Raw genomic sequence first — 12,419 nt, 5'->3', positions numbered from 1 at the left:
CTTGTCAGGCCCCACCAAAACACGCTAAGACGCGCCGAGAAGTCATCAACGCGTCCACGTCAATTTAAGATTCGAGATGCCCAAACGGGTACATACTACTTACAATCGACAACGGCTTCGACGCCTCGCCCCAACACCAAACCCCTCCCTCTATCATCACCGCCAAAATGATGCCAATAGAGAGCCCCCGTAAAAAGAGTCCCCGCAAGCCGCAGCATGGCAGCCCGTCTAAGCGATTGAAGCCGCCCCCGCCGCCCTTCTTTGCGCCCAAAAATACTGCCCCGCCCTTGAGCGCGATCCCCTCATCCTCGCCCGCCTTCGCGACGCCTGCCCATCCTCTAAAGCCCTTTCAGCCCCCAACTCCTACAAAAGCTGCCGTTTTGCCGATCATTCTGCCTCCCGCGACGCTTCGGCCATTGGCTTTCCGGACTTTCACCAAAAAGCACAGCTTGACGTTGACGTCTTCGGCCCTTCAGGAGCTAGCGACCTTCATTGGCAGGCACTGTGGCTCAGGATGGAGGGAGGAAGGACTAGCAGAAAAAGTCCTCGAAGAAGTGGCCAAGTCGTGGAAAAATCGCAATGGAGGCGTCATTGTCGATGGGACGAGTCCGGAGCTTAAGGATATCCTTAAAACGCTGGAAGGGAACATGAGTGGGGGAAGAATCATCAGCGGTCCGAGGGGCTTGAGTAGGCAGAATAGCCTGCTGGAACAGGCTGATGATTCAGAATTGTCGAAGACGAGAATGGGGTTAAGGCCTACTCCAAGCCTTAGCCGCGAAGACAGCCAAGCAGGCATGGGGGTGTCGAGCAGCATGGACGTTGATGATGAACCGGACGATGAGACATTGCGGGACCCTAGGAGCTGGCTGAAGGTCATAAACGCTTTTGATCAACCGCGGTATACATACAACGTGGCAAAGAAGCACTTTGAAAAGTGCGAGCCCTTTTTCGTCGGCTTCCCTAACCCCCGTCACTAACCATTGATACAGAATAACCACGAAACCTTCCCTCTTCCCTCCCCCGTCCCACAAGACCGAAGCCTTTCGCAATCGATACAACGTCATCCATCAACGTCTGCTCCGCAATGAGGCCTTCCAGACATCCGCCGTCACCACTAGTAGACTCCGCCGAACCAACTCAGCAGCCATGCAATCCCACAAGATCACGCCAATCGCCAACCTCCTGGGTTGCCATGGTACAAACCACATGTTGCTTGGCATGTTGAGCGTTCTTCCGACGGGAAACTTAGCCATCAGCGATTTGACAGGGTCAATCGCTCTTGACTTGTCACATGCCGTCGCTATTCCCGAGGACTCGGCCTGGTTTACGCCAGGTATGATCGTCCTGGTCGATGGCGTGTACGAAGAGGACGAGGAACAAGTAGGCAAAGGCCTAGGAGGCAATAGTGGCGTTGGCGGTACAATCGGCGGTAAGTTCCAAGGTCTTTTTATCGGCCAGCCGCCTTGCGAACGACGCCGGGTAACGCTAGGGGTCAGCGGCCCGGACGGCGGACCAGACCACACAATCGGCGGCGGCTTCGGCTGGATCGACTTCCTCGGCGTAGGCAGCGAGCGCGCTGTCGGATCACGTATGCGCAAGCTTGAGCAGCGCCTGCTCCGCCAACCATCCCTTGCCGACCCTGAAGCGCCCAACCGAGGCCGTATAGTTATCGTGGGAGAGCTCAATCTCGATCAACCGCGCACTTTACAAGCCCTGCGCAAGATCCTCTCCCTTTACGCGACAGACCCCGAAGGGTCCACACCAATGACGTTTGTCCTTACGGGCAACTTCACCACCCATGCCGTCATGGCCCGCGGCGGCAGCGGCGGTAGTATCGAGTACAAAGAGTGTTTTGACGCTCTAGCATCGACGCTCGCTGATTTCCCCACGCTGCTGACCACCGCGACGTTCGTCTTCGTGCCGGGAGACAACGATGGCTGGGTGTCCGCATTCACAGGCGGCGCGGCCGTCCCGCTGCCGAGGAAATCCGTACCAGAGTTGTTTACTTCTCGCATCAGGCGAGCATTCGCGTCAGCGAATTCTGAGGCGGGATTATCTGGAGAAGGAAAAGGAGGAGAAGCAGTATGGGCTACGAATCCTGCTCGGCTGAGTCTCTTTGGACCAAACCACGAGATTGTCCTTTTCAGGGACGATATCTCGGCTCGGCTGCGCCGTTCATCAGTGCGACTGAAGGGGAAAGTCCCCGTCCAAGAGGAGACTGCTGCGGACGGAGACGTCACGATGTCCGGCGCCAACGGGTCGTCTACTCCACAACCTGCCGAGGATATGGATATCGACTCCCAACCGCCACTCATGTCTTCTCCCCCTCTACAGAATCTCAACCTCGACGGTAGCGGTCCTAGCCGACCGCCCCAACAACGGCAACAACCACCACAAACCGAGCCACCACTACCATATGATATCCTCGCTGCCCGCAAGCTCGTTAAAACCATCCTCGACCAAGGCTACCTGTCCCCCTTCCGTCCCTCCATTCGCCCTGTGCACTGGGACTACACGTCCGCTCTTCATCTGTACCCCTTACCAACAGCCCTAGTACTCGTGGACACAACAGCACCCGCATTTTGTGTCACGTATGAAGGGTGCAATGTTATGAATCCGGGCCCAGTGCTAGTGCCTGGGAGAAAAGGGGTTGCGCGATGGGTAGAGTATAATGTCGTCAGCGGGAAGGGCGGCAGGGTTAGGGAATGTACTTTCTAATGTAGGATGGGGTTTGACATATTGGGGAATAGGAAGAGAATGAGGGTTTGTTCTTTCAGAAAGACTTTTGCAGGTTTCGATAGGTAGAACTACTGTACTGGATAGGGATATCAAGTTATGGTCAATGAATGCACATGGTGGAGACGGAATGGTAAATCTGTTTTTGGTAGATCATAAGCAGTCATCCATGGACGTAATGACATGACTTATAGATGGAATTCATGTTCTTGGTGCTATACTTGCAACATTGAGCCCGGGTAGCCTTCTCACTTTACAGGGACAAGAGGCAAATTTTTTTTTTTTCTTTGGATGCATAGGCACCTAACTGAAGTGAGAGAACTTCTCATAAACACCAATCTGCTGAACCATCTATTCTCGTGTGACCACAAATATGCGTTCTTCATCCAATACATTGTCCCTACCAGTCTTTCAGGGAGCGGACTTTCAGAATTACCTGGGGTCCCATGGGGGGGGAGGGACTCATATTGCGAACTGAGTGCCTTATCCCCCTGGTCGAGGAAACAGTCTCCCCGATCATTGAATGGCCGCACTACCATCCTTTTCCCTGAACATTCAATTCTGTCTGTGGCAAAGGACAGGTAATTTTCGAGATGTTGCTTGAAGATATTGGACATCGATTTTATGTCTTGCCAATCAAGGCGTGGTCGGACCCCTTTTCCCCCCCTGCACCTTCTTGATTCCTTTCTCTGTTATTTGATTCTTTGCAAGAGTGTATCTCCATGTTTACGTTGGTTTAATCCAACCTGAATCGTCGGGTTGTTTTGGAGCACTCAGGCCTTGCAAGAACCTTAAACATGATTTACGTCAGGAGCAGTTATTTTTTGTGTTCTGGGACGAAACATCATTATCATTATCATTTTCAATCCGGAAACAACATCTGTGTTCTTGAAGAAATATTCGAGCGTTACTCTCCGGGTTTGGTGGCTCGGCGACTCACCGAGGTCTTGATGTACCACTTCAGATCATCTTGTTGACAACTGTGGCATATGCTGGCAATGCCCTTCGGCTGCTAGCTTTGCGATGATATATGATTAACGACGTGCTTTCAGTCCACCCTGCACAACTTTCACTTGACAACCCTTGTATTTGGCAATCACTGTTACTCCTTGTAAACAAGAAGAGATGCATAACCCCGCCTGCGAGATTTGTGGTCGGGAAACCTGACGTATGATATCCTCTGATGAGGCACTTAGGCCACGAAGGCCGAACAGTTTAAGGTACCAAATGGTTCTTTGATTCACGTGTCTATCTTCAAGGTCTGCAGATATCCAAGGCCACAAGATAAAAGATGCATTGAACAAGTAGGGGAAGTCACATGACGACTCAAGCCACAATGGCGGAAAGTGTCGGCTCCATCACAGAAGTGACTCAGAACCACAGATCTGAGAGGCAAAACGAACAGAAACTAATCCAGCCAAAGTCCAAGTCAAAAGACTGAGCAGGAGAATTGCATGGAGATGGCCTGACAGCTGCTTCCCGATTTCGAATGGTAGCTTGTGTCCGGACAGCCGTAAGCGCGAAAACTTGGTCCTGGTGCTGGTACAGAGCCACCGAATCCTGGGTCAGTGTCCAACACAAATGTCGGAAAAGCTATGCCCACTGCTTGCCATGTACAGATGTAAGTGCAATTCCATGCCTCTGGGCAGGTGTGACTACTACTTAGCCGCTGTACACAACAGACAGACAAATTTTAGGAAAGAGGGCGGGCAAAGCACAGCAGACAAGAAACTTCAAATAAAGTTTGAAGTTCCAAAAAGGAAAGAGCCAAGAGCTGGAGAGGCGGAAGGGGCGGTGGGGGCCACCCAACTCCGAAGATCTTTGCATCCTATGATTGGCTGATCTTGCTACAATCCCCGTCGGCGATCTGCATGTCCCCACAGCCCCACTCCTCTCAGCAACTACGAGGTGGAGCTTGCTAACGGCCTAAGCCTTGTGAGCAACCATATCCATCCTTCTCAGTCCTCACTCACTTTCTCCCACTTCACCATTCATGCTCTAGAACGCTTCCCTTAATGAAAGGCCCACTGTAGCTCGAAGTGTGCTGAACAATTCTGGTGAGATCTTCTAGTTTTCTCTGATCACAACTTCGGAGCTTAACTGACACAATGGCCTGGCGACAAGGAACACCATCTCAAGAGTTGCTTCCAGCAAGGCTTCCACTGCACCTTGTGCTCCCCAGAAGTATGGATGATATCTTCACTGCCTACAGGATATATGCACAGTGAACAAAAATGCGCCAAACTTCGCTTTATCTCGACTTACAATCTGACCAACTTTTCTTCTCCCTTTGGACCATAACCTGAGTAGCGGAGTAATCGGAGCAAGTGGGCACACGCAACTTCTATCCAGTTCTGGTTGCTTGTAGAGTTGTGGGTGCGGTACCAATTCGACTTTTTGGCTACGAGGTGATGACATGAGCAGGTCGATGACAGACCTTAACACGTGATTGCCCGGTCTTCCCTCGGGGCTGAAGCCACGGTTATAAGGTCCTTATTAACCATCGTGACATCATTTAGTCTTGAATCCCAGACAGATGAGTGAGCTTACAAGTTGCTATGGATGCAAAAGTTTTAGCCACGAGGGATGCTTTTCACCATGCTCGGCCTTTACCAGGAATTCGGAACCGACCATTCTCCCGCGACTGCAGATGCGCGGACTATGCATCTTCAACCACACCAGAACCTCGCCCAATATGAGATGTTGCAGCTCCCATTAACATTAACGGCCATTCTACTTCACGCAGATGGTGAGAAGCCCAAAAATTGCCACGGTCAGGCTAGGAATCGACAACACCAGGTCCCTCAGTCCCCGCTATCGTGGTCGTCCTCAGCCCGCTTTTCAGCTACCCAATCAACTGTACTTGCTGCAGGCTGTTGACATTCACGAGGAACAACAGATATCAAGGGTCAGGTCTGCGCATGAAATTTCATAACTTCTCACATGCTGCTTAATGAGTTATGAGCATGCCGGTTGGTTGAGCTCAAAAGAGAAATGTGCTCCTACTACATGTGACAGCCATATTAGGCATCATGTGGAGGAGTGATTTTGTGTTGTCCTCCACCTCAATCTTCGGTCAGCTTTAATGATTTTGCAGCAGGATCTCCAATGATGCCTTCTTATCGAGAGGCCAACTCGGCCTTCGTAGCCACCGAAGGCGAATGGACCAAGCCCAAGACACCGATGGTGGATTTCTCAAAAGACTTGAAAGTCTTGGGCCCGGCTTCATCCTAGAGAGCATTTATGAAGGACTCTCACGCGTTGCCACAAACACTTTATAGAGATCTTACACCCAAACCAAAGGCATCGCCTCTTGCATGGACACCTCGCAGCTGAAGCAACCCGATCCGTCCTGTCCCGTGGGCCATCAGTTCATATATCTATCGCCATCTTCACGTCATTCTCTTCGAATTGTGATACATCTGATTTAGCCCGGGTTTTGCTTGCACTGTTTGTTCTGTACCTGACATCACGCACGGTCGTGAGAGGAAGGCTGCTAATATCTTGGTTGCGTCTCTGTTTGTGAAATAATCTTTCTTTTTTTTTCCCTTGGGAACGCCAAAATGTGGTTCACTCGAACGACCATAACTACAATGCTGCTGGTGATATTCGCCAGGGCGGCAATTGCCGCAACAGTCACATACAACTGGAATGCTACTTGGGTATGGAGAAACCCTGATGGGAAGTATGCCCGACCAGTTGTCGGCATCAACAACGACTGGCCATGCCCTAAAATCGAGGCCACAGTCGGCGACACCGTTGTTGTCAACCTGGAAAACCGATTGGGCAACCAAACGACAGGGTTGCACTTCCATGGCTTGAACCAGATCACCACAGAGGATATGGATGGGCCTAGCGGTGTTACCCAGTGCCCTATTCCCCCTAATTCTACTGTCACGTACCGTTTTGTCGTCGACACTGCCGGTACTTATTGGTGTATGTTGATCGAATTGCCGCTCACAATCTTCCCAGAACTTCTAGTTATTAACAACCGTCAGACCACTCCCACAACTTTGGGCAATACCCCGACGGCCTGCGCGGGCCCCTCATCGTCCATGATACGGATGACCCTTATGCCAACGACTACGACGAGGAGGTGATTATCCTCGTCTCCGACTGGTAAGACTCTGGCCAAGCCTCATTCCACGTCAGCGACAGGCTAGAAGAGTTAACGCACTCCTAGGTACCATAATGACAGTATCACCGCTGTCAAGAACATGATTCAGCCGAGCAACACTCAGTTCGCTCCTCCGATTCCCGACGCCCTCCTCGTCAACGAGGGCCTCGGTGCCAACATCAACTTTACATCGGGAAACACTTACCGCATCCGCCTGATTAACGTGGCCGCCTTCGCCTCGGCCATGATCCACTTCAGCTCTCACACCATGAAGGTGATCATGAACGACGGTTCTTATCTCAAAAAGAAGGACGCCTCTCAGCTGCGTGTGGCTCCTGCCCAGCGCTATGACTTCCTGCTCGAGGCCTCCAGCCGTGACAGCGGGAACTATCCCTTCTTGGTCTCGCTGGACATCAACCGCGACTGGACCAACTCGACAGGCCTGCAATGGCCCATGAACTACACAGGCTACCTGGTCATGGACGACTCTCAGTCCTTGACTGGAACCGACGTCGTCGACAAGTGGGATCCGGCCGACGAGTCCAAGTTCGAGGCCCATGACGGCGCCGCTGCGTTCAGCTCGTACGATAAACTGATCCAACTCGACTTCAACTTCTGCTTTGACGAGAACGGGTACCCTCGGTATGTAAATCTCATCATCGGATACATTTCATATTGCCGTCAGACCTCGGCTAACGCTCATTCAGGGCCTGCTTCAACAACCTAACCTACATCGGGCAGAAGGTGCCGACGCTCTACAGTGCGGCAACCACGGGTGACGACAACACCAACCCAGATGTCTATGGCCAGGTCAACCCCTTCATCGTCGATTACGGCGATATCGTCCAGATCGTCGTCAATAACATCGATGCCGCAACGCACCCGTTCCACTTGCACGGTCATCACTTCCAGATCCTGTCCCGTCCGGCCAGCGGCACGGGCAACTGGTCTGGCTCTGACAGCGGCTACGCCAGCACCCCTCCGCGCCGCGACACCGTGGCCATCATGCCAAACTCGCATGCCGTCATCCGCTTCAATGCCTCCAACCCCGGCGTCTGGCTCTTCCATTGCCACATCGAGTGGCACGTCGAGATGGGTCTCACTGCCACCATTATCGAGGCCCCTGACCGCCTGCGCGATTTGTCCTTCCCACAGGACCACCTTGACGCTTGCAGCAAGCTGGGCATCCCCACAGCTGGTAACGCTGCTGGTAACACTGCCGACCCTACCGACACCTCCGGTATGGCTACCGTACCGCCGACCGACTACGTCGGTGCTGAGTATACGGGGTCTGCTTCGTCGGACAGTGACAGTACCAAGAAGCTCAAGGCCCGACGCGAAAGCAGCCCTGCTGCTCCCCAGCCTGTGCCGCACGTGCTCGATCTAGTGCGTCCGGCATTCTAAATACGGGACAGAGGGTTTTGCCAGGCCTGGGGGGTAGGGGTTCCATCGGGCTTTAGGGTGTTAGTGCACCCAATAAAGCCGATGCCCTATCTTGTCTTGAGTACTGCCATAGGAAAAGGCATCGTAGCCCTGGTGTAACTATTGTTCCGAGAATTTTTTTTTTTTTGGTGTTTTGCTGTTGATCCCGTGTTGATATGATATGGGATCGAGCGTGGTTCTGTCCTGGCGTGTCTTAGTGTGGCCTGTTCAGCGAAGTAATCGGATACTGGAAGGGCTCATACGAGCTTTGGGAGCTGTGGAGTTTCGGGGGCTGCTGGCGATTATGTTCCTTGACCTTATATGTTAAAGAGCACGATATCACGGCCGCCATTGCTGCTCTTCTATTAAAGGTGATGTTATCAGCCTCTGTAATCGCTAGTGCTGCTCTCTCCTTATCAGCTACAGCGTATGTTCATGCTTAGGCGCACTGTATCTAAAGGATATGGAGTTCATGTCCTGTCCTCGGGGTACAATTTGCCAACGGTGCAGAGGTTGATGGGCCTATAGGCTCATCCTCTCTCCAATCTTTCGTGGGTGGAGAGGGAGAAGGCACTGCTAGGTCCCCCGTCCATGGACTTCTTCACAGATAAAATCGATGGGGCTTCGTCGCGGCATCTAGACACCGACGGGTGGTTCCAGAAGGTTAATTTTCGGAGCTTGGAGTTATTTTTCTTGGGGGATGGTCGGTTATCTTTTAGGTTAGCTTTTAATTGCAATCGATTTGTCCTTTTCGGTGTAGTTGCCGGCGTGTTCTCTTTCCAGTGTTTTGAATCGTGTTGGCTGGTGGGGACTATCGACCCTGAATCAGGGCTATGGCCCCTCCTACCTCCTAATTTCCGGTGACTTGTTTAGACGTAGGAAAAGGAGAGACCATGCTTCGAGGGTCACGACTTTGGACTTGGGTCCCTTATAATATAAAGCCCTTCACTGGTTGTATGCAACCATGGTTTTTGTTTGAAAGACTAGGTGGTTCCAAACCCAGACGAGAACAATCAGTGTGCGTTTGGTCGGGACCGAGGGCATGATGGTCCGCGACCCGGGTATCCGCATCTGTAGCAAGCTACGTCATCAGATCATCTGGAGGTCTAATTCCAACGATGTCAACCAGAGGCAGGGACGTATCTTTTCCAGGCATCACGTCTCTCTGTTCCATCAACGCGTCTGGAAGAGAGTTCACTCTGAATAGGGTTTAAACAAAAGTTCTGAAACTTTTAATACCCAAACACTGTAGCTAGAAAGGAGGGCATATAAAATACTTTCTGGCTCACACAAGCGTAAGGCTTGATGGAGGTTTTCGTGATAATTCATGCTTGCCCCTGAAGGTAGTGGAATAAGCACAGGGATGCGGTGCATGAACCTTGCGATACGGTAAGTCGTAGCATGTGTTGGTAACACAAAGGAGAGTAAATATCATCGCTCAGGAGGAGTGACCACCTAGGTAAAAGAAAAGGTGGAGAAAAAGAATAATCAAAATACACATGCTTATCTGAAGCCAGTGATAAGCATACCTTGGTTAAGCTGTGAGGAAAAGTCCTACTGCTGAATATCTGTCCATCTTAATGAGCTAAAAACCCTGGCAATTCGAGACTTTTGCAGCTGTTAGGAACTAAGAAGCAAATTGGGATCATCAACTTCTCGGATCACAACCGCACGGACGCATGCACAACTTCAAGCTCCAAGGGGCGGCACTGATCTCCAGAGCAGTGAAATTATTACTAGATTTCGATTGTAACAGCAGGACTCTGATTTTCTTTTTTTTTCCCTGCCATCTTGACCCATGAAGAGTCTCTGCATATGAGAGTTCAGCCCCTGATTCCGATCTTTCTGCTCAGCTGCGGCCCAGGTGCCTAGAATTTGATTCTCCCTCAACGCAAATAGATACTTTCAAGGAAGCATATACGAGAGAGTAAAAAACAACAGCAAACCCACCAACACGAATGATCTAGCAGGACGAACGAAGTCGGTGCCAACTAAATGCCTGACTAATCAGTATCTGTATATACAATTGACTAATAATTTCCCTTGCGTCTGTATGTCAGCGCTTAATCATTTCCTCAGTTGGTCGTATATGGCCCGTGTACGCAACATGCCGTCTTGGTCCAACATGAATGGTACCATGATCACCTTTCTATAGGAATGGTTCATGCCTGTTCCCAGCTACCACTCCGAGGTAGCTGCAAGTCTGTAACAAAGCTTCCTTGTCACACAAAGCCGATAGTCTAGTTCTTCTAAGCCACCCTCTTTGAGAGCAATAAGAGTGGCATATAGCATTTAGTAGAACGTTGGACGATGACCAGGTCATGCTTTAGGTTCCATTCTGGTGGCTGGTTTAGGCGAAGGATATTCAAAATTTCTCCTCTTTCCGTAAAATATTTTCCGACCAAGGACTTAGATGCTGGGTCCCTGGATTTATCTTGTCACTAGAGAGTCATGTAGAAAAAAAAAAAAAACATGTATGACTGATCGGCAAGGTTCTCGCTAATGCACAAGCATAACACAGTAGCTGTTTAATAAAGATCCGAAAGGTTGAATGAAGGGTACTTGCGGTAGGCAGACGTGAATGGCAGCAACATATGGGAAACTATAGACCCAGTTTCCGCTCTGAAGCCATCCCGCAAGTCTCGGAAGCATATAGACTTTACTAAAAAGTGATGAGAGAGCCCACCTGAGACTCCTATACTGAAAGAGAGTTCTGTGATACATGTGACACTCAGTCCGGATGGCAACAGGCAGCCCTCAAACATTGCTCATATTGGCCTGTCGTTCAAGCTGTGTCTCGCTCTTCTGCCCGAAGGCAGAGTCAGGCGTCCAGGGTCTGGGAAAGCAATATCCCTGAGAATTAATGACAAAACAGCCTGTTTGGTTCTGCATACTACGGAGAGATCATAGATCTGCCTGGTAGCCGAAAGTAAAGCGACATGATCGCTCTGCAGAAACTTGGCCGCTGTGTGTCCCAGCCACCGGAGATGGGGAACGATTCATATACGTACCGAATAGGGCCGTTTGGAGGAGGATACTCTGATGCTGTGCAAGTTATTTCGGGCAGTCCTTGATCGTATTGATAATATCTATCCAACCAAACAGCATCTCAGAGGTTCTCAGCTTCAGTTTCCTCTTATCATCCCCAAACTATCAGACTCCTTGGCTGGCTGAAATGCAGATCAGCTACAGGAGAAAACCAAACATCACTTGATGGCAAAACAGAGACAACAACCAGCAAGAATGGTTAGAGATAAGATATGTCGTTGTAGTATGCTGTGTCACAACTGTAGTTTCGTTTCCATCCCCTACACAGGTTGGAGCGATCGCAGGCACATGCAGTCATGGGTGTAACTTGCTATGGTGTTCGGTTAGCCAAAGCTCTTAACAGCCTGTCCTGACTCTGGAAGGACATAAGTAGGGCAAGAGCCGGAGTCCGGTGGTGAAGATAGGGTGGTTCGGCACTAATGAGAGTGCTGGGAGAGGGTACTAGTGTGGGGGGGGGAGAGTGGGATACTCCGGCAGGGCTTGACAAACCCATTGCTTCATTGGCATTACCTGTCGGACTGGTTGAACATCCGAAAAGTCGGATAGAATTAAATCAATGTAACGATATGTGCATTGGAGAGAGACGCTCAATGATGTGATATCACCAGAGAGGTTGCGATAGCCTTTGATGTGACTATCCAAAGGAACCAGGGTATCGTATTGTCGACACAAAATTCTTGTAGCTGTTTCACTTCGAGCTTCACAGCCCATTCAGTATAGGAAACTAAAGAAAGTGGAAAATATCCAAAAGATATTGCATCATACTATTGCATCATACTTTTGAAGAGAAGTGATAGAATGATGAATTGATGGAAAGATGGCGATACTAGACGGCCTGGAGGTCAGTTGACAGAAACCAAAGTGCTGCTTAAGGTACATATGTAAAGTAATTGGACAAGTACTCATGGCTGGTAAAGATATGCTGGCTTGGCCCTCCTTTCCCCACCTCCCCCCCCCCCCCAAAAAAAAACCTCTGTTTCTCACATGAGGTAAAGCCTGTGGCATGAGAAGGAATGATAGCCAGAGACTGAGTAAAAGCGAAATGAGGGGAGAGAAGACTCAGAATTGGATGTTAGCACCATTCGCAATTACGTGA

At 50.4% G+C, this 12,419-nt stretch overlaps 2 protein-coding genes across 2 annotated transcripts; both read left to right on the top strand.

Moving 5' to 3' along the window:
• Positions 1–167: 167 nt before the first annotated feature.
• CTHT_0051140 (DNA polymerase II participates in chromosomal DNA replication-like protein) lies at positions 168–2,718 on the top strand (the record flags this gene model as incomplete). The annotated part of the gene is made up of 2 exons (XM_006695394.1): positions 168–934; positions 990–2,718. The coding sequence occupies 2 exons, from the start codon at positions 168–170 to the stop codon at positions 2,716–2,718; spliced, it is 2,496 nt and encodes an 831-aa protein (XP_006695457.1).
• Positions 2,719–6,329: 3,611 nt separating this feature from the next.
• CTHT_0051130 (uncharacterized protein) lies at positions 6,330–8,257 on the top strand (the record flags this gene model as incomplete). The annotated part of the gene is made up of 4 exons (XM_006695393.1): positions 6,330–6,672; positions 6,735–6,855; positions 6,920–7,495; positions 7,561–8,257. 4 exons carry the CDS (start codon positions 6,330–6,332, stop codon positions 8,255–8,257), a joined length of 1,737 nt encoding a protein of 578 aa, XP_006695456.1.
• Between the last annotated feature and the right edge of the window lie 4,162 nt (positions 8,258–12,419).

The sequence above is a fragment of the Thermochaetoides thermophila genome (assembly GCF_000221225.1).
Source record: "Thermochaetoides thermophila DSM 1495 unplaced genomic scaffold scf7180000011820, whole genome shotgun sequence".
NCBI lineage: Eukaryota > Fungi > Ascomycota > Sordariomycetes > Sordariales > Chaetomiaceae > Thermochaetoides > Thermochaetoides thermophila.
Note: the sequence above shows the minus strand (reverse complement) of the source record. Positions and strands in the feature narration are given on the sequence as shown.